Here is a 21,563-nt window from a genome sequence, read left to right on the forward strand (position 1 = left end):
GCCAGTCTCAGGTGTGTGTTGCCAGTCTCAGGTGTGTGTGTTGCCAGTCTCAGGTGTGTGTGTTGCCAGTCTCAGGTGTGTGTATTACCAGTCTCAGGTGTGTGTGTTACCAGTCTCAGGTGTGTGTGTTGCCAGTCTCAGGTGTGTGTATTACCAGTCTCAGGTGTGTGTTACCACTCTCAGTTGTGTGTGTTACCAGTCTCAGGTGTGTGAGGTGTGTGTGTTGCCAGTCTCAGGTGTGTGTGTTGCCAGTCTCAGGTGTGTGTGTTGCCAGTCTCAGGTGTGTGTGTTGCCAGTCTCAGGTGTGTGTATTACCAGTCTCAGGTGTGTGTATTACCAGTCTCAGGTGTGTCTGTGTGTTACCATAATTTAAAATGTATGACATATTGTTTTGGGGGGGTCACTGGACTACACACAAAATGAAAGATGAAATATCTTGAGTCAATAAGTGTTCAACCCCTTTGTTATGGCAAGCCTATTTTTGAATGACTACCTCACCCCACACATGCTGTTATCTGTAAGGTACCACAGTCGAGCAGTGAATTTCAAACACAGATTCAACCACAAAGACCAGGAAGGTTTTCCAATGCCTTGCAAAGAAGAGCACATATTGGTAGATGGGTAAGCATTTCAAAAAGCCAACATTGAAAGTCCCTTTCAACACGGTGAAGTTATTAATTACACTTTGGATAGTGTATCAATACACCCAGTCACTACAAAGATACAGGCGTCCTTCCCAACTCAGTTGCCGGAGAGGAAGGAAACCGCTCAGGGTTTTTCACCAATGGTGACTTTAAAACAGTTACAGAGTTTAATGGCTGTGATAGGAGAAAACTGAGGATGGATCAACAACATTTTAGTTAGTCTGTACAGAATAAAAAGATTCCAAAACATGCATTCTGTTTGCAACAAAGCACTGAAGTAATACGGCAAAATATGTGGCAAAGCAATTCACTTTTTGTCCTGTTATACAAAGTGTTATGCTACACAACACATCACTGAGTACCACTCTGCATAGTGGTGACTGCATCATGTTATGGGTATGCTTGTAATCATTAAAGACTGGGGAATTTTTCAGGATAAAAAAATCAACGGAATGGAGCAAAGCACAGGCAACATCCTAGAGGAAAACCGGGTTCAGCCTGCTTTCCACCAGACACTGGGATATTAATTCACCTTTCAGCAGGACAATAACCTATAACCTAATAACCTAACCTAACAAGATCAAATCTACACTGGAGTTGCTCACCAAGAGTGGCAGAGTTACAATTTTGATTTAAATCGCATTGAAAATATATGGCAAGACGTGAAAATGGTTGTATAGCAATGAACAACAACCAATTTGACAGAGCTTGAAGAATTTTGAAAATAATAATGTGCAAATATTGTAGAATCCAGGTGTGGAAATCTCTTAGAGATTTACCCAGAAAGACTCACAGCTGTAATCGCTGCCAAAGGTGCTTCTACAAAGTATTGACTCAGGGGTGTGAATACTTCAGAAAATTAGATAATTCTGTATTTCATTTTCATTAATTTTGCAAGCACCACACTTTTTTGTCATAACGGGGTAATGTGTGTAGATGGGTGAGAAAAAAATGCTATTTAATCCATTTTGAATTCAGGCTGCAACACAACAAAGTGTGGAATAGGTCAAGGCACTGTGTCTCCAGCGTGTGTATTACTTCCTGTGTCTCCAGTCTCCAGCGTGTGTATTACTTCCTGTGTCTCCAGTCTCCAGCGTGTGTATTACTTCCTGTGTCTCCAGTCTCCAGCGTGTGTATTACTTCCTGTGTCTCCAGTCTCCAGCGCGTGTATTACTTCCTGTGTCTCCCAGGCGAAGACAGAGGAGCTGCAGTTGTTCCGTGGCGACACAGTGGTCCTGCGGGGCAGGAAGCGGCGTGAGACGGTGTGTATCGTGTTGACAGACGACACCTGTCCAGACGAACGCGTCCGCATGAACCGCGTCACACGCAACAACCTGAGGGTACGCCTCGGTGATGTCATCAGGTAGGCTACTGTACTGATCACCTGTGTGATGTCATCGGGTAGACTACTGTACTGATCACCTGTGTGATGTCATCGGGTAGACTACTGTACTGATCACCTGTGTGATGTCATCAGGTAGGCTACAAAAATCACATTGAATGCTGATGTGCCTTTGAGCAAGGCACTTAACCCTGATTCCTCCTGTTAGTCACTCTGGATAAGAGCGTCTGCTAAATGACTAAAGAGTCAGATGTCTGATCACTCTGAACCGGATTACATTCACATTTTAGTCCGTCACAAATTGAGTCTATTTTTGGCCTAAAAAGCACTTTCAATGAAGATTCTGTGTGTGTGTGTGTGTGTGTGTGTGTGTAGTGTCCATGCATGCCCAGATGTGAAGTACGGCGTGCGTATCCATGTCCTGCCGATAGATGACACCATCGAAGGGTTAACGGGAAACCTGTTCGACGTCTTCCTGAAACCCTATTTCTTGGAAGCCTATCGACCTGTACACAAAGGTACTCATGACTGTTGTACAAAAAGGTAGACCGACCCTACTGGCCCTTACACAGAGGTACTCGTAACTGTTGTACAAATAGGTAGACCGACCCTACTGGCCCTTACACAGAGGTACTCGTAACTGTTGTACAAATAGGTAGACCGACCCTACTGGCCCTTACACAGAGGTACTCGTAACTGTTGTACAAATAGGTAGACCGACCCTACTGGCCCTTACACAGAGGTACTCGTAACTGTTGTACAAATAGGTAGACCGACCCTACTGGCCCTTACACAGAGGTACTCATGACTGTTGTACAAAAAGGTAGACCAACCCTACTGGCCCTTACACAGAGGTACTCATGACTGTTGTACAAACAGGTAGACCGACCCTACTGGCCCTTACACAGAGGTACTCATGACTGTTGTACAAACAGGTAGACCGACCCTACTGGCCCTTACACAGAGGTACTCATGACTGTTGTACAAACAGGTAGACCGACCCTACTGGCCCTTACACAGAGGTACTCATGACTGTTGTACAAACAGGTAGACCGACCCTACTGGCCCTTACACAGAGGTACTCATGACCTTTGTCTATGAATTGTTTATATAACGTATAACTTATTATATAACTTCTGACATTCCATCAAGTGGTTCTAACTTTTTCTAACATTTCTGACATTCTATAAACTGGCAACAAGACTTGTAGTCCTACAGCTGATAATGAATTACAACACTGTAATTCAACTAGCAGTTCACTATTTGTAAGTAGCTGTTTAGTTGTTAGTTGTTGAGTAACTGTCATCATTGTTGTGTTGCTAGGCGACATCTTCCTGGTGCGAGGGGGCATGCGGGCTGTGGAGTTCAAGGTGGTGGAGACAGACCCCGCCCCCCACTGCATCGTCGCCCCGGATACCGTCATCCACTGCGAGGGACAGCCAATCAACAGAGAGGTCTCTTTGTAAAATCACACTTTTTTATTGAATTGGGCCAAAACAAACTCTACAACAGGGAAGTCCAACTCATTCCATGGAGGGCCCAGTGTCAGCTGGTTTTGGTGTCTTCTCTTAAGACCTAGACACCCAGATGAGGAGAGTTCCTAACTAATTCATTACAAGCACAAGGGATCAAGTACAAGGGAGGAGAGAAAACCTACTGGCACAGACACACGATCTTACAGGAATTGAGTTTGACAACCCTGCTCTAAAATGTTGTTAACATTTCCCAAGCTGAATGACTGAATGATTGGCAGCATGTTGGCAGCATGTTGTACCTGTGAGGGTCTCCTATTGTCTTCCCTTGCCCCTCCCCCTGCCCCCGATGGGTCGAGGAGGAAAGTCTGAATGATTGACAGAATGTTCTACCTGTGAGGGTCTCATATTGTCTTCCCTTGCCCCTCCCCCTGCCCCTGATGGGTCGAGGAGGAAAGTCTGAATGATTGACAGAATGTTCTACCTGTGAGGGTCTCACATTGTCTTTCCCCTGCCCCTGATAGGACGAGGAGGAGAGTCTGACTGACGTAGGCTATGATGACATTGGAGGTTGTCGTAAACAGTTAGCTCAAATCAAAGAAATGGTGGAGCTTCCCCTCAGACATCCTGGACTATTCAAGGCTATAGGAGTCAAGGTGATATATCTATTCATCCATCCCTCTATTTATACCTCTATCTGTCTGTTCTGTCCGTCCATTCACCCATCCCATTTCAAAGCTCCCGAGTGGCGCAGCGGTCTAAGGCACTGCATCTCAGTGCTAGAGGCGTCAGTACAGACCCTGGTTCGATCCCGGGCTGTTTTACAACCGGCCGTGATATGGAGTCCCATAGAGCGGCGCGCAATTGGCCCAGCGCCGTCGGGTTAGGGGAGGGTTTGGCCCAGCGCCGTCGGGTTAGGGGAGGGTTTGGCCCAGCGCCGTCGGGTTAGGGGAGGGTTTGGCCCAGCGCCGTCGGGTTAGGGGAGGGTTTGGCCCAGCGCCGTCGGGTTAGGGGAGGGTTTGGCCCAGCACCGTCGGGTTAGGGGAGGGTTTGGCTGGGGTAGGATGTCATTTTAAAATAAGAATTTGTTCTTAACTGACTTGCCTAGTTAAGTAAAAAAATGTTTTTTTTAATTCATTCATCCAGCCTCCTCTCCTCTCCTCTCCTCTCCTCTCCTCTCCTCTCCTCTCCTCTCCTCTCCTCTCCTCTCCTCTCCTCTCCTCTCCTCTCCTCTCCTCTCCTCTCCCCCCCCCTCTCCTCTCCTCCTCCCTAGCCTCCCAGGGGTATTCTGCTGTATGGACCTCCAGGTACAGGGAAGACACTGGTTGCCCGGGCCGTCGCCAACGAGACTGGAGCATTCTTCTTCCTCATCAATGGTGAGACCTCTGACCTCCAACCCCTGACCTCCTAAACCCTCTAACCCTTTACCTCTAACTCCTGACCTCTAACCTCTAACCCATCTAACCCCCAACCTAACAATACTGGAGCATTCTTCTGATTCAGCGATGAGGGGCATCCGGTCATCTATTTCCTGTGTGTTACGGCCATTCCAGTCCCCCCAGTATCCCCATACACCTATTCATAGGTCATAACGTATTCTAACTCCCTCTCCCAGTCTTGCGGTTAGGTAGGAGGGAAAACACATTTTGGTTCGGGGGACTATCTCCATTCTGTCTACTCTGTTTCCTGTGTGTTACGCTGTATTGTGTCCCCAGGTCCTGAGATCATGAGTAAGATGGCCGGGGAGTCAGAGAGCAACCTGAGGAAAGCCTTCGAGGAGGCAGAGAAAAACTCTCCTGCCATTATCTTCATAGACGAACTGGATTCTATCGCTCCTAAGAGAGAGAAGGTGAGGAAGGAGGAAAAGATTGGATTCTATCGCTCCTAAGAGAGAGAAGGTGAGGAGGGAGGGAAAGATTGGATTCTATCGCTCCTAAGAGAGAGAAGGTGAGGAGGGAGGGAAAGATTGGATTCTATCGCTCCTAAGAGAGAGAAGGTGAGGAGGGAGGGAAAGATTGGATTCTATCGCTCCTAAGAGAGAGAAAGTGAGGAGGGAGGGAAAGATTGGATTCTATCGCTCCTAAGAGAGAGAAGGTGAGGAGAGAGGGAAAGATTGGATTCTATCGCTCCTAAGAGAGAAGGTGAGGAGGGAGGGAAAGGAGCAGAGAGAAGGTGAGGAGGGAGGGAAAGGAGCAGAGAGAAGGTGAGGAGGGAGGGAAAGGGGCAGAGAGAAGGTGAGGAGGGAGGGAAAGGGGCAGAGAGAAGGTGAGGAGGGAGGGAAAGGGGCAGAGAGAAGGTGAGGAGGGAGGGAAAGGGGCAGAGAGAAGGTGAGGAGCGAGGGAAAGGGGCAGAGAGAAGGTGAGGAGGGAGGGACAGGAGTAGAGAGAAGGTGAGGAGCAAGGGAAAGGAGCAGAGAGAAGGTGAGGAGCAAGGGAAAGGAGCAGAGAGAAGATGAGGAGGTAGGGAAAGGGGCAGAGAGAAGGTGAGGAGGGAGGGAAAGGAGCAGAGAGAATGTGAGGAGGTAGGGAAAGGGGCAGAGAGAAGGTGAGGAGCGAGGGAAAGGAGTAGAGAGAAGGTGAGGAGGGAGGGAAAGGGACAGAGAGAAGGTGAGGAGGGAGGGAAAGGAGCAGAGAGAAGGTGAGGAACAGTAGAATACAAGTGGGGAGAAAGAATAGTGTGTGTGTGTGTGTGTGTGTGTGTGTGTGTGTGTGTGTGTGTGTGTGTGTGTGTGTGTGTGTGTGTGTGTTATAACTGTGTCTGATCTAATGCAGTGGTGGAAAAAGTATTCAACTGTCATACTTGAGTAAAAGTAAAGATACCTTAACAGAAAATGACTCAAGTAAAAGTGAAAGTCACCCAGTAAAATACTAGATCAGTAAAAGTTAAAAAAATGTAAAAAAATAAAAGGTTTTAAATATACTTAATTAAAATATACTTTAAATATACTTAAGTAAATGGCTAAAATGTACTTAAGTATCAAAAGTAAAAGTATAAACCATTTCATCTTCCTTATTAATCCAGACGCCAAAATTTTCTTGTTTTTATTTTATTTACGGACAGCCAGGGTCACGCTCCAACATTCAGACATCATTTAATAACCAAGCATGTGTTTAGTGTGTCCACCAGATCAGAGGCAGTAGGGATGAACAGGGATGTTCTCTGTTTAGTGAGTCCACCAGATCAGAGGCAGTAGGGATGATCAGGGATGTTCTCTGTTTAGTGAGTCCACCAGATCAGAGTCAGTAAGGATGATCAGGGATGTTCTCTGTTTAGTGAGTCCACCAGATCAGAGTCAGTAGGGATGAACAGGGATGTTCTCTGTTTAGTGAGTCCACCAGATCAGAGGCAGTAGGGATGACCAGGGATGTTCTCTGTTTAGTGAGTCCACCAGATCAGAGGCAGTAGGGATAATCAGGGATGTTCTCTGTTTAGTGAGTCCACCAGATCAGAGGTAGAAGGGATGACCAGGGATGTTCTCTGTTTAGTGAGTCCACCAGATCAGAGGCAGTAGGGATGACCAGGGATGTTCTCTGTTTAGTGAGTCCACCAGATCAGAGGCAGTAGGGATGACCAGGGATGTTCTCTGTTTAGTGAGTCCACCAGATCAGAGGCAGTAGGGATGACCAGGGATGTTCTCTGTTTAGTGAGTCCACCAGATCAGAGGCAGTAGGGATGAACAGGGATGTTCTCTGTTTAGTGAGTCCACCAGATCAGAGGCAGTAGGGATGAACAGGGATGTTCTCTGTTTAGTGAGTCCACCAGATCAGAGGCAGTAGGGATGAACAGGGATGTTCTCTGTTTAGTGAGTCCACCAGATCAGAGGCAGTAGACATGTTCTCTGTTAAGTGAGTCCACCAGATCAGAGGCAGTAGGGATGTTCTCTGTTTAGTGAGTCCACCAGATCAGAGGCAGTAGGGATGAGATGTTCTCTGTTTAGTGAGTCCACCAGATCAGAGGCAGTAGGGAGGAACAGGGATGTTCTCTGTTTAGTGAGTCTGCCAGATCAGAGTCAGTAGGGATGATCAGGGCTGTTCTCTGTTTAGTGAGTCCACCAGATCAGAGGCAGTAGGGATGTTCTCTGTTTAGTGAGTCTGCCAGATCAGAGTCAGTAGGGATTACCAGGGATGTTCTCTGTTTAGTGAGTCCACCAGATCAGAGTCAGTAGGGATGACCAGGGATGTTCTCTTGATAAGTGTGTGAATTGGACCATTTTCCTGTCCTGCTAGGCATTCAAAACGTAACGAGTACTTTTGGGCGTCAGGGGAAATGTATGACTTAAATACTACATACTTTTCATAGGAATGTAGTGAAGTAAAAGTTGGGGAATATAAATAGTAAAGTAAAGTACTGAAGTAGTACTTTAAAATATTTTTACTGAAGTACTTTCCACTACTGTGTGTTTGTGTGTGTGTGTGTGTGTGTGTGTGTGATAACTGTGTGTGTGTGTGTGTGTGTGTGTGTGTGTGTGTGTGTGTGTGTGTGTGTGTGTGTGATAACTGTGTGTGTGTGTGTGTGTGTGTGTGTGTGTGTGTGTGTGTGTGTGTGTGTGTGTGTGTGTGTGTGTGTGTGTCTGGTCAGACCCATGGGGAGGTGGAGAGGCGTATCGTATCACAGCTCCTCACCCTGATGGATGGACTGAAGCAGAGAACTCACGTTATCGTCATGGCAGCCACCAACAGACCCAACAGCATCGACCCTGCCCTGAGACGCTTCGGTTAGAGAGACACACACTCACTCACTCACTCACTCACACACACACACACACACACACACACACACACACACACACACACACACACACACACTAGTTAGTTAACACCTGTCTCTGTGTAACTCAGGCAGGTTTGACAAAGAGATCGACATTGGCATCCCAGACTCCACTGGTAGACTGGAGATACTGCAGATTCACACCAAGAACATGAAGCTATCTGACGACGTGGACCTGGAGAGGGTGAGGAGAGGGGAGGGGTGGGGGGGGGGGGAGAGGACCTGGAGAGGATGAGGAGAGGGGAGGGGAGGGGGGGCAGGGTGAGGAGGGGGGAGGAGAGGGGAGAGATGAGGAGGAGGAGGAGAGGGGAGAGATGGAGGAGAGGGGAGAGATGAGGAGGAGGAGGAGAGGGGAGAGATGGAGGAGAGAGGAGAGATGAGGAGGAGGAGAGGGGAGAGATGGAGGAGAGGGGAGAGATGGAGGAGAGATGAGGAGAGGGGAGAGATGGAGGAGAGATGAGGAGGAGAGGGGAGAGATGGAGGAGGAGCAGAGATGAGGAGGAGGAGGACAGGGGAGAGATGGAGAGATGAGGAGGGTGAGGAGAGGAGAGAGAGGAGAGATGAGGAGGAGAGGGGAGAGATGGTGGGTGGGGGGGCAGGGTGAGGAGGGGGGAGAGATTGGGAAGGTGGAGGAGGGGGGAGAGATGGGAGGTCAAAAGTAGTGCACTATATAGGGAATAGGGCTCTAGTCTAAAGTAGTGTACTATATAGGGAATAGGGCTCTAGTCTAAAGTAGTGGACTATATAGGGAATAGGGCTCTAGTCTAAAGTAGTGCACTATATAGGGACTAGGGCTCTGGTCTAAAGTAGTGCACTATATAGGGAATAGGGCTCTAGTCTAAAGTAGTGTACTATATAGGGACTAGGGCTCTGGTCTAAAGTAGTGCACTATATAGGGAATAGTGCTCTGGTCTAAAGTAGTGCACTATATAGGGAATAGGGCTCTGGTCTAAAGTAGTGCACTATATAGGGAATAGGGTGCCATGACTGGGGAATGTTTTGTGCCAGTGAAGTTGGGACAATAAAGTTCTACTCATTGTACTGTGCTTCCTGGTAGGTTTCCATGGATGCACATGGCCATGTGGGGTCAGACCTGGCAGCTCTGTGTTCTGAGGCGGCTCTGCAGGCCATCAGGAAGAAGATGACCCTGATTGATCTGGAGGACGACACCATTGATGCTGAACTGCTCAACTCACTGGCAGTTACCAACGATGACTTCAGGGTTAGTGGCAGCAGCACAGACACACACTCAACCACACACACAATATAGACCTGCTCATCTCATTGTCCATCTCCATCTCCATCTCCCTCTCTCCTCCTTCCTTCCTTCCTTCCTTCCTTCCTTCCTTCCTTCCTTCCTTCCTTCCTTCCTTCCTTCCTTCCTTCCTTCCTCCCTCCCTCCCTCCCTTCTCCCTCTCTCCCTCCCTCCTCCCTCTCTCCCTCTCTCCCTCTCTCCCTCTCTCCCTCCCTCCCTCCCTCCCTCCCTCTCCCCTCCCTCCCTCCCTCCCTCCAGTGGGCGTTGGGGCAGAGTAACCCGTCAGCTCTGAGGGAGACAGTAGTGGAGGTTCCTAATGTTAACTGGGAGGATATAGGAGGACTGGGAGAGGTCAAGAGAGAACTGCAGGAACTAGTACAGGTAACACACACACACACACACACCTGTATCTCAACAGGTAACACACACACACACCTGTATCTCAACAGGTAACACACACACACACCTGTATATCAACAGGTAACACACACACCTGTATCTCAACAGGTAACACACACACACACACACACACACCTGTATCTCAACAGGTAACACACACACACCTGTATCTCAACAGGTAACACACACACACCTGTATCTCAACAGGTAACACACACACACCTGTATCTCAACAGGTAACACACACATTTGTATCTCAACAGGTAACACACACACACCTGTATCTCAAAAGGTAACACACACACACACACACCTGTATCTCAACAGGTAACACACACACACCTGTATCTCAAAAGGTAACACACACACCTGTATCTCAACAGGTAACACACACAAACCTGTATCTCAACAGGTAACACACACACCTGTATCTCAACAAGTAACACACACACACACACACTTGCATATCAACAGGTAACACACACACACACCTGTATCTCAACAGGTAAGACACACACACACCTGTATCTCAACAGGTAAGACACACACACACACACACACCTGTATCTCAACAGGTAACACACACACACACACCTGTATCTCAACAGGTAACACACACACACACACCTGTATCTCAACAGGTAACACACACACACACACCTGTATCTCAACAGGTAACACACACACACACCTGTATCTCAACAGGTAACACACACCTGTATCTCAACAGGTAAGACACACACACACCTGATTCAACAGGAGAGCACACACACATGTATCTCAACAGGTAACACACACACACACCTCTATCTCAACAGTAACACACACACACACCTCTATAGCCTTAACAGCTGAGTAAAGACAGTAAAGACTAGTGGCTGAAAACAGCAGTTCTGATTCAACAGGACATGGCTGATATTGTGGTCAGAGGTCAAATACCAGCCACATAGACCTAGGTGTTGTGGGTGTGGAATAGAATGAAGTTGTCTCTATTGGTCAGTTTTGTTTAAGTGCTTTTCTTGACCCTCCCTCTTCTCTCCCTCCCTCCCTCCCTCCCATCCCTCCCTCCCTCCCTTCCCCTCCCTCCCTCCCTCCCTCCCTCCTCTCTCTCCTCCCTTCCTTCCTCCTCCTCCCTCCTCCTGCCTCCTTCCCTCCCTCCTGCTCCCCCTCCTGCGCTCCTCCCTCTGCCTCCCTCCTGCCTCTCCTCCCTCTCCTCCCTCCCTCCCTCCCTCCTCCCTCTCTCCTCCCTCCTCCCCATCTCCTTCCTCTCTCTCCTCCCTCCCTCCTCCCTCCCCCTCCCTCCCTCCCTCCTCCCTCTCATCCCTCCCTCCCCCCTCCCTCCCTCCCTCTCCTCCCTCCCTCCCCCTCTCTCCCAGTACCCAGTGGAGTACCCAGATAAGTTCCTGAAGTTCGGTATGACCCCGTCACGAGGAGTGTTATTCTATGGACCCCCAGGTCAGAGCACACATGCAGTACACACACACACACACACACACACACACACACACACACACACACACACACACACACGCACACCCTGTCTCTCTCTCTTCCAAGGCTGTGGAAAGACCCTGCTAGCCAAGCGATTGCTAACGAGTGCCAGGCCACTTCATCTCCATCAAGGACCTGAGCTGCTCACCATGTGGTTCGGCGAGTCAGAGGCTAAGTCAGGGACGTCTTTGACAAGGTACCACATAACAGTGGCATAGCCTGACATAGCAGTGACATAGCCTGACATAGCAGTGACATAGCAGTGACATAGCCTGACGTAGCAGTGACATAGCCTGACATAGCAGTGACATAGCCCTGACATAGCAGTGACATAGCCTGACATAGCAGTGACATAGCCTGACATAGCAGTGACATAGCAGTGACATAGCCTGACGTAGCAGTGACATAGCCTGACATAGCAGTGACATAGCCTGACATAGCAGTGACATAGCAGTGACATAGCCTGACGTAGCAGTGACATAGCCATGTGGTTTGGAGAGACAGAAACCAACATCAAGGACATCATCGACGATTATGTAGACTGACATAATAGTGACATAGATCTTCTAGACAAATACATTCCTGACCTCTGACCTCTATCATCTGACCTCCTGCCAGACAGGTGGCATCCTGCATCCTGTTCTTTCCTAACCTCCTATTCCCTGGAACTCTGACCTCTAACCCCAGGCCAGACAGGCGGCCCCCTGCATCCTGTTCTTTGACGAGCTGGACTCCATTGCCAAGTCCAGAGGGGGCGGAGCCGGGGACGCAGGGGGCGCGGCCGACAGGGTCATCAACCAGATCCTCACGGAGATGGACGGAATGTCCAACAAGAAGAACGTCTTTATTATAGGAGCTACCAACAGGTAGAGGGATATGGGGGGGGGGAGTCTTTATTATAGGAGCTACCAACAGGTAGAGTGATGTATGGGGGGGGGTCTTTATTATAGGAGCGACCAACAGTTAGAGGGATGTGGGGGGGGGGTCATTATTATAGGAGCTACCAACAGGTAGAGGGATATGGGTGGGTCTTTATTATAGGAGCTAACAACAGGTAGAAGGGATGTGGGGGGGGGGGCGGTCATTATTATAGGAGCTAACAACAGGTAGAGGGATATGGGTGGGTCTTTATTACAGGAGCTAACAACAGGTGGAGGGATGTGGGGGGGGGTCTTTATTATAGGAGCTACCACTCCACTCCCTCCCTCTTTAATCCCTCCTCCCCCTTCCAGACCTGATATAATAGACTCTGCTATCCTCCCCCCTCCAGACCTGATATAATAGACTCTGTTATCCTCCAGACCTGATATAATAGACTCTGTTATCCTCCAGACCTGATATAATAGACTCTGTTACCCTCCCCTCTCCAGACCTGATATAATAGACTCTGCTATCCTCCCCCTCCAGACCTGATATAATAGACTCTGCTATCCTCCCCCCTCCAGACCTGATATAATAGACTCTGTTACCCTCCCCTCTCCAGACCTGATATAATAGACTCTGTTATCCTCCAGACCTGATATAATAGACTCTGTTACCCTCCCCTCTCCAGACCTGATATAATAGACTCTGCTATCCTCCCCTCTCCAGACCTGATATAATAGACTCTGCTATCCTCCCCCCTCCAGACCTGATATAATAGACTCTGTTACCCTCCCCTCTCCAGACCTGATATAATAGACTCTGTTATCCTCCAGACCTGATATAATAGACTCTGTTACCCTCCCCTCTCCAGACCTGATGTAATAGACTCTGCTATCCTCCCCCTCCAGACCTGATATAATAGACTCTGCTATCCTCCCCCTTCCAGACCTGATATAATAGACTCTGCTATCCTCCCCCCTCCAGACCTGATATAATAGACTCTGTTATCCTCCAGACCTGATATAATAGACTCTGCTATCCTCCAGACCTGATATAATAGACTCTGCTATCCTCCCCCTCCAGACCTGATATAATAGACTCTGCTATCCTCACCCTCCAGACCTGATATAATAGACTCTGCTATCCTCCCCCCTCCAGACCTGATATAATAGACTCTGCTATCCTCCAGACCTGATATAATAGACTCTGCTATCCTCCCCCTCCAGACCTGATATAATAGACTCTGCTATCCTCCCCCCTCCAGACCTGATATAATAGACTCTGCTATCCTCCAGACCTGATATAATAGACTCTGCTATCCTCCCCCCTCCAGACCTGATATAATAGACTCTGCTATCCTCCAGACCTGATATAATAGACTCTGCTATCCTCCCCCCTCCAGACCTGATATAATAGACTCTGCTATCCTCCAGACCTGATATAAAAGACTCTGCTATCCTCCCCCCTCCAGACCTGATATAATAGACTCTGCTATCCTCCAGACCTGATATAATAGACTCTGCTATCCTCCCCCTCCAGACCTGATATAATAGACTCTGCTATCCTCCCCCCTCCAGACCTGATATAATAGACTCTGCTATCCTCCAGACCTGATATAATAGACTCTGCTATCCTCCCCCCTCCAGACCTGATATAATAGACTCTGTTATCCTCCAGACCTGATATAATAGACTCTGCTATTCTCCCCCCTCCAGACCTGATATAATAGACTCTGCCATCCTCCCCCTCCAGACCTGATATAATAGACTCTGCTATCCTCCCCCCTCCAGACCTGATATAATAGACTCTGCTATCCTCCCCCCTCCAGACCTGATATAATAGACTCTGCTATCCTCCCCCCTCCAGACCTGATATAATAGACTCTGCTATCCTCCCCCCTCCAGACCTGATATAATAGACTCTGCTATCCTCCCCCCTCCAGACCTGATATAATAGACTCTGCTATCCTCCCCCCTCCAGACCTGATATAATAGACTCTGCTATCCTCCCCCCTCCAGACCTGATATAATAGACTCTGCTATCCTCCCCCCTCCAGACCTGATATAATAGACTCTGCTATCCTCCCCCCTCCAGACCTGATATAATAGACTCTGTTATCCTCCCCCCTCCAGACCTAATATAATAGACTCTGTTATCCTCCCCCCTCCAGACCTGATATAATAGACTCTGCTATCCTCCCCCCTCCAGACCTGATATAATAGACTCTGCTATTCTCCCCCCTCCAGACCTGATATAATAGACTCTGCTATCCTCCCCCCTCCAGACCTGATATAATAGACTCTGTTATCCTCCAGACCTGATATAATAGACTCTGCTATCCTCCCCCCTCCAGACCTGATATAATAGACTCTGCTATCCTCCCCCCTCCAGACCTGATATAATAGACTCTGCCATCCTCCCCCTCCAGACCTGATATAATAGACTCTGTTATCCTCCCCCCTCCAGACCTGATATAATAGACTCTGTTATCCTCCAGACCTGATATAATAGACTCTGTTATCCTCCAGACCTGATATAATAGACTCTGCCATCCTCCCCCTCCAGACCTGATATAATAGACTCTGTTATCCTCCCCCCTCCAGACCTGATATAATAGACTCTGCCATCCTCCAGACCTGATATAATAGACTCTGTTATCCTCCAGACCTGATATAATAGACTCTGTTATCCTCCAGACCTGATATAATAGACTCTGCTATCCTCCCCCTCCAGACCTGATATAATAGACTCTGCCATCCTCCCCCTCCAGACCTGATATAATAGACTCTGTTACCCTCCCCTCTCCAGACCTGATATAATAGACTCTGCTATCCTCCCCCTCCAGACCTGATATAATAGACTCTGCTATCCTCCCCCCTCCAGACCTGATATAATAGACTCTGCCATCCTCCCCCCTCCAGACCTGATATAATAGACTCTGCTATCCTCCAGACCTGATATAATAGACTCTGCTATCCTCCCCCCTCCAGACCTGATATAATAGACTCTGCTATCCTCCGTCCAGGGAGGCTGGATCAGCTCATCTACATCCCTCTACCAGACACAGCCTCCCGTACCGCCATCCTCAACGCAAACCTACGCAAGTCCCCCATCGCCAGAGTCAGTACACACACACACTCACACATGGACTCGCACACACACAGACACACATAGACACTCACAGACAGAGACATGCGCACACACATAGACACACACACACACACACACATAGACACACATAGACATACACACACATAGACATACACACACATAGACACACACACACATAGACACACACAGACAGAGACATGCGCACACACATAGACACACACACACACACACACATAGACACACATAGACACACACACACTCACACATGGACTCGCACACACACAGACACACATAGACACTCACAGACAGAGACATGCGCACACACATAGACACACACACACACACACACATAGACACACATAGACATACACACACATAGACATACACACACATAGACACACACACACATAGACACACACAGACAGAGACATGCGCACACACATAGACACACACACACACACACACACATAGACATACATAGACATACACACACATAGAAATACACACACATAGACATACACACACATAAACACACACACACATAGACACTCACAGACAGAGACATGCGCGCACACATAGACACACACACACACACACACACACACACATAGACATACATAGACATACACACACATAGAAATACACACACATAGACATACACACACATAAACACACACACACATAGACACTCACAGACAGAGACATGCGCACACACATAGACACACACACACACACACACATAGACATACATAGACATACACACACATAGAAATACACACACATAGACATACACACACATAAACACACACACACATAGACACTCACAGACAGAGACATGCGCGCACACATAGACACACACACACACACACACACACACATTGACACACATAGACATACACACACATAGAAATACACACACATAGACATACACACACATAAACACACACACACATAGACACACTTAGACACACACACACATAGACACACAAAGACATACACACACATAGACACACACTCAAAGACACATAGACACACACACAAAGACACATAGACACTGTCAAGTAATTATTTAATCCGTGTTCATAAATTCCAATTATCTTCATCTGTCTGATTCCCAGAGGTTGTAAAGTTCTGGTCTTAAATGATTGTGATGTGTGTATTATGACATCATAATAACTGAATTGATCAGGTCCCAATGTATCTTAAATGATTGTGATGTGTGTATTATGACATCATAATAACTGAATTGATCAGGTCCCAATGTATTTGCGAGAGCTCTAAAGTTTTCACAAATCCATTCCTTCTTATATCATCCTAAACTACGCACACACATACACACCAACAGGGATTTTCACATGAGTCTAACCACAGTTTATAACCCCTCAACTGACCGTTCCAGGCTCCCCCAGACACCATAACCCTGGAGGAGCTCTCCCTGTCCTCTCTTATCTCCACATACATTCCTTTCTTCCTAGGTCCATGCCATATAACCCCTTCCTAACCAACAAACATTATTTAACACTACAAGAAAGACAGGGTAGACACACAGACACACAGACACACAGACACACAGACACACAGGCACACAGGCACACAGACACACAGACACACAGGCACACAGACACACAGACACACAGACACACAGACACACAGACACACAGGCACACAGGCACACAGACACACAGACACACAGACACACGATAATAATGATGATGATAATAATAATTAACTATTGTTGTCTCCCGCCCTCTCTCCCCTTTCTTCCTCTCTCTCTCTCCCCTTTCTTCCTCTCTCTCTCCCCTTTCTACCTCTCTCTCTCCCCTTTCTTCCTCTCTCTCTCCCCTTTCTTCCTCTCTCTCTCCCCTTTCTTCCTCTCTCTCTCCCCTTTCTTCCTCTCTCTCTCCCCTTTCTTCCTCTCTCTCTCCCCTTTCTTCCTCTCTCTCTCTCTCCCCTTTCTTCCTCTCTCTCCCCTTTCTTCCTCTCTCTCTCCCCTTTCTTCCTCTCTCTCTCTCTCCCCTTTATTCCTCTCTCTCTCCCCTTTCTTCCTCTCTCTCTCCCCTTTCTTCCTCTCTCTCTCCCCTTTCTTCCTCTCTCTCTCCCCTTTCTTCCTCTCTCTCTCCCCTTTCTTCCTCTCTCTCTCCCCTTTCTTCCTCTCTCCCCTTTCTTCCTCTCTCTCTCCCCTTTCTTCCTCTCTTTCTCCCCTTTCTTCCTCTCTCTCTCCCCTTTCTTCCTCTCTCTCTCTCCCCTTTCTTCCTCTCTCTCTCTCCCTCTCCTCTCTCTCTCCCCCTCTCCTCTCTCTCTCCCCTCTCCTCTCTCTCTCCCCTCTCCTCTCTCTCTCCCCTCTCCTCTCTCTCTCCCCTATCCTCTCTCTCTCCCCTATCCTCTCTCCCCCCCTCTCCTCTCTCTCCCCCCTCCCCTCTCCTCTCTCTCCCCCCTCCCCTCTCCTCTCTCTCCCCCTCTCCTCTCTCTCCCCCTCCCCTCTCCTCTCCCCCACCCCTCCCCTCTCCTCTCCCCCCCCGCCTCTCTCTCTCCCCCACCCCTCTCCTCTCTCTCTCCCCCCTCTCCTATCTCTCTCTACTCCCTCTCCTCTCTCTCCCCCTTCTCTCTCTCCCCCCTTCTCTCTCTCCCCCCCTCCCCTCTCTCCCCCCTCCCCTCTCTCCCCCCTCTCCTCTCTCTCCCCCCTCTCCTCTCTCTACTCCCTCTCCTCTCTCTCCCCCCTCCCCTCTCCTCTCTCTCTCCCCCACCCCTCTCCTCTCTCTCTCCCCTCTCCTCTCTCTCCCCCTCCCCTCTCCTCTCTCTCTCCCCCACCCCTCTCCTCTCACAACAACACACACCAGGATGTAGACCTGGCCTACCTGTCTGGTATCACCCAGGGTTTCAGTGGGGCAGACCTGACAGAGATCTGCCAGAGGGCCTGTAAGCTGGCCATCAGAGAGGCCATAGAGGCTGAGATCAAAGCAGAGCGCCAGAGACAGACCCACCCAGGCACCGCCATGGTGAGATGGACGGACGGACCGACGGACGGACGGACTGACAGTCTGCTGTTACACCACCAACACTGCAGCTCACACACACACTATAGAGACTGTCAGATAGACAGACTGACAGACGGACGGACGGACGGACGGACATAGGGACGGACGGACGGACATAGAGACGGACGGACGGACAGACAGACGGACGGACGGACAGAGAGACGGACGGACAGACAGAGAGACGGACGGACAGAGAGACGGACGGACAGAGAGACGGACGGACAGAGAGACGGACAGGTACACATAGAGACAGACAGAGAGAGGGACAGATAGACAGACAGATCGACAGCCAAATCCCCCAGCTGTTACACAACCAACACTGCATCTCACATACAGTACATCACACACTGTGTTTCACACACTGTCTACCTCACAAATTAAACCTCATATACACAACGCGCACACACACACAACCAATACACCAATATTATGTAACCACCCAACCTCTCTCCTGCCCTCGCTCTCTCTGTCTCCCCTTCCCCCTCTCTCTCTTTCTGCCCCTCCCCCTCTCTCTCTCTTTCTGCCCCCCACTCTCTCTCTTTCTGCCCCCCCACTCTCTCTCTCTTTCTGCCCCGCCCCCTCTCTCTCTCTTTCTGCCCCTCCCCCTCTCTCTCTCTTTCTGCCCCTCCCCCTCTCTCTCTCTTTATGCCCCTCCCACTCTCTCTCTCTTTCTGCCCCCCCACTCTCTCTCTCTTTCTGCCCCTCCCCCTCTCTCTCTCTTTCTGCCCCTCCCACTCTCTCTCTCTTTCTGCCCCTCCCACTCTCTCTCTTTCTGCCCCCCCACTCTCTCTCTCTTTCTGCCCCTCCCCCTCTCTCTCTCTTTCTCCCCCCCACTCACTCTCTCTTTCTGCCCACCCACCCTCTCTCTCTTTCTGCCCCCCTCCCTCCTCATCTGTCCAGGATGAGGACTGTGACCCTGTTCCAGAGATCAGGAAGGATCACTTTGAAGAGGCCATGAGGTTCGCCCGGCGCTCCGTCAGCGACAACGATATCAGGAAGTATGAGATGTTCGCCCAGACACTACAGCAGAGCAGAGGCTTTGGGAACTTCAGGTATGTACTGGACCGGGACACACACACATACACACAAACACACATACTGTACGCTCACACTTTCATATGCAAGTATGCACACACACACACAAACACAGGCACACTTCTCGTACACTGACCTCTCTCTCTCCTCAGGTTCCCCTCTGGCTCTCAGTCCGGAGGTCAAGGGTCGGGGTCAGGGGGGCAGTTCAGAGACGAGGTAGAGGACGACCTCTACCAGTGAGAAGACTATCACCTCTATCACACCTGCCTGCATATGATGTGGAACTCTGGATCAATTAGACTGTTGTGGGAATCAAATACGGACAGAATAACTTTTAACAGCACATAACGTTTGTGCTTCTCAGCTTATCGGTGTAGTCTTAGATGTTTCTCATAATAACTGATACATTATAATAACTGATACATCATAATAACTGATACATTATAATAACTGATACATCATAATAACTGATACATTATAATAACTGATACATCATAATAACTGGTACATCATAATAACTGATACATCATAATAACTGGTACATTATAATAACTGATACATCATAATAACTGATACATCATAATAACTGATACATTATAATAACTGATACATCATAATAACTGGTACATCATAATAACTGATACATCATAATAACTGGTACATTATAATAACTGATACATCATAATAACTGGTACATTATAATAACGGGTACATTATAATAACTGGTACATCATAATAACTGATACATCATAATAACTGGTACATTATAATAACTGGTACATTATAATAACTGGTACATTATAATAACTGGTACATCATAATAACTGATACATCATAATAACTGGTGCATCATAATAACTGATACATCATAATAACTGATACATTATAATAACTGGTACATTATAATAACTGGTACATCATAATAACTGATACATCATAATAACTGGTACATTATAATAACTGGTACATCATAATAACTGATACATCATAATAACTGGTACATTATAATAACTGGTACATCATAATAACTGATACATCATAATAACTGATACATTATAATAACTGGTACATTATAATAACTGGTACATTATAATAACTGGTACATCATAATAACTGGTACATCATAATAACTGGTACATTTGAGGAAATTAGAGTATGTTTTGTTTTTTCTTGGAAGAATCATTTGTCAAATCTGGATGGTCAAAGTACAATGAATATAACTGTGAATGAGGATTGTTGTTCTTGTCGTGTTTGAGCTGATCATCATGGAAGGAATGCTGATTCAAATCTGAAATGTAATAAACTGAGTGTTTTCCTTGTTTGTTTGTGTTTTACTAATAAAACTACTGTCACATAATAATATCCCTCAATTGGAATACGGAAGAGGAAAGGAGGGAAAAAGAGAGGGTGAGGGAGGGAAGAGGGTGAGGGAGGGAAGAGGGTGAGGAGATGGAAGAGGGTGAGGAGTTGGAAGAGGGTGAGGAGATGGAAGAGGGTGAGGAGGTGGAAGAGGGTGAGGGAGGGGAGAGGGTGAGGAGGTGGAAGAGGGTGAGGGAGGTGGAAGAGGGTGAGGGAGGGAAGAGGGTGAGGTGGAAGAGGGTGAGGGAGGGAAGAGGGTGAGGAGATGGAAGAGGGTGAGGAGGTGGAAGAGGGTGAGGGAGGGAAGAGAGTGAGGGAGGTGAAAGAGAGTGAGGGAGGTGGAAGAGGGTAAGGGAGGGAAGAGGGTGAGGAGGTGGAAGAGGGTGAGGGAGGTGGAAGAGGGTGAGGGAGGGAAGAGGGTGAGGAGGTGGAAGAGGGTGAGGGAGGTGGAAGAGGGTGAGGGAGGGAAGAGAGTGAGGGAGGTGAAAGAGGGTGAGGGATGGAAGAGGGTGAGGGAGGGAAGAGGGTGAGGGAGGGAGGGAAGGAAGAAGGGGAGGGAGAGAAGAGGGTGAGGGAGGGAGGGAAGAGGGTGAGGGAGGGATGGAAGAGGGTGAGGGATGGAAGAGAGTGAGGGAGGGAAGAGGGTGAGGGAAGGAAGAGGGTGAGGGATGGAAGAGGGTGGGGGAGGGAAGAGAGTGAGGGAGGGAAGAGGGTGAGGGAGGGAGGGAGGGAAGAGGGTGAGGGAGGGAAGAGATTGAGGGAGGGAAGAGAGTGAGGGAGGGAAGAGGG

The 21,563-nt window shown here is 48.4% G+C and overlaps 1 protein-coding gene across 1 annotated transcript in view; it reads left to right on the forward strand.

The window, feature by feature from the left end:
* The window catches only part of LOC110495046 (Transitional endoplasmic reticulum ATPase), a 26,237-nt gene extending 5,503 nt beyond the window's left edge, over positions 1-20,734 (forward strand). The window contains 18 exon segments of the mRNA XM_090195213.1: positions 1,835-2,007; positions 2,362-2,504; positions 3,310-3,440; positions 3,983-4,114; positions 4,732-4,834; positions 5,174-5,307; positions 8,037-8,172; positions 8,297-8,409; positions 9,283-9,447; positions 9,739-9,861; positions 11,256-11,334; positions 11,437-11,541; positions 11,544-11,566; positions 12,058-12,236; positions 15,225-15,354; positions 18,183-18,341; positions 19,281-19,432; positions 19,568-20,734. Of these exon segments, the coding sequence (XP_090051339.1) occupies positions 1,835-2,007; positions 2,362-2,504; positions 3,310-3,440; positions 3,983-4,114; positions 4,732-4,834; positions 5,174-5,307; positions 8,037-8,172; positions 8,297-8,409; positions 9,283-9,447; positions 9,739-9,861; positions 11,256-11,334; positions 11,437-11,541; positions 11,544-11,566; positions 12,058-12,236; positions 15,225-15,354; positions 18,183-18,341; positions 19,281-19,432; positions 19,568-19,655 (2,268 nt within the window). The 3' untranslated portion in view covers positions 19,656-20,734.
* The last annotated feature ends 829 nt before the right edge of the window (positions 20,735-21,563 follow it).

The sequence above is a fragment of the Oncorhynchus mykiss genome, chromosome 13 (genome assembly GCF_057628025.1).
Source record: "Oncorhynchus mykiss isolate SJ-2025 chromosome 13, ASM5762802v1, whole genome shotgun sequence".
Lineage (NCBI taxonomy): Eukaryota > Metazoa > Chordata > Actinopteri > Salmoniformes > Salmonidae > Oncorhynchus > Oncorhynchus mykiss.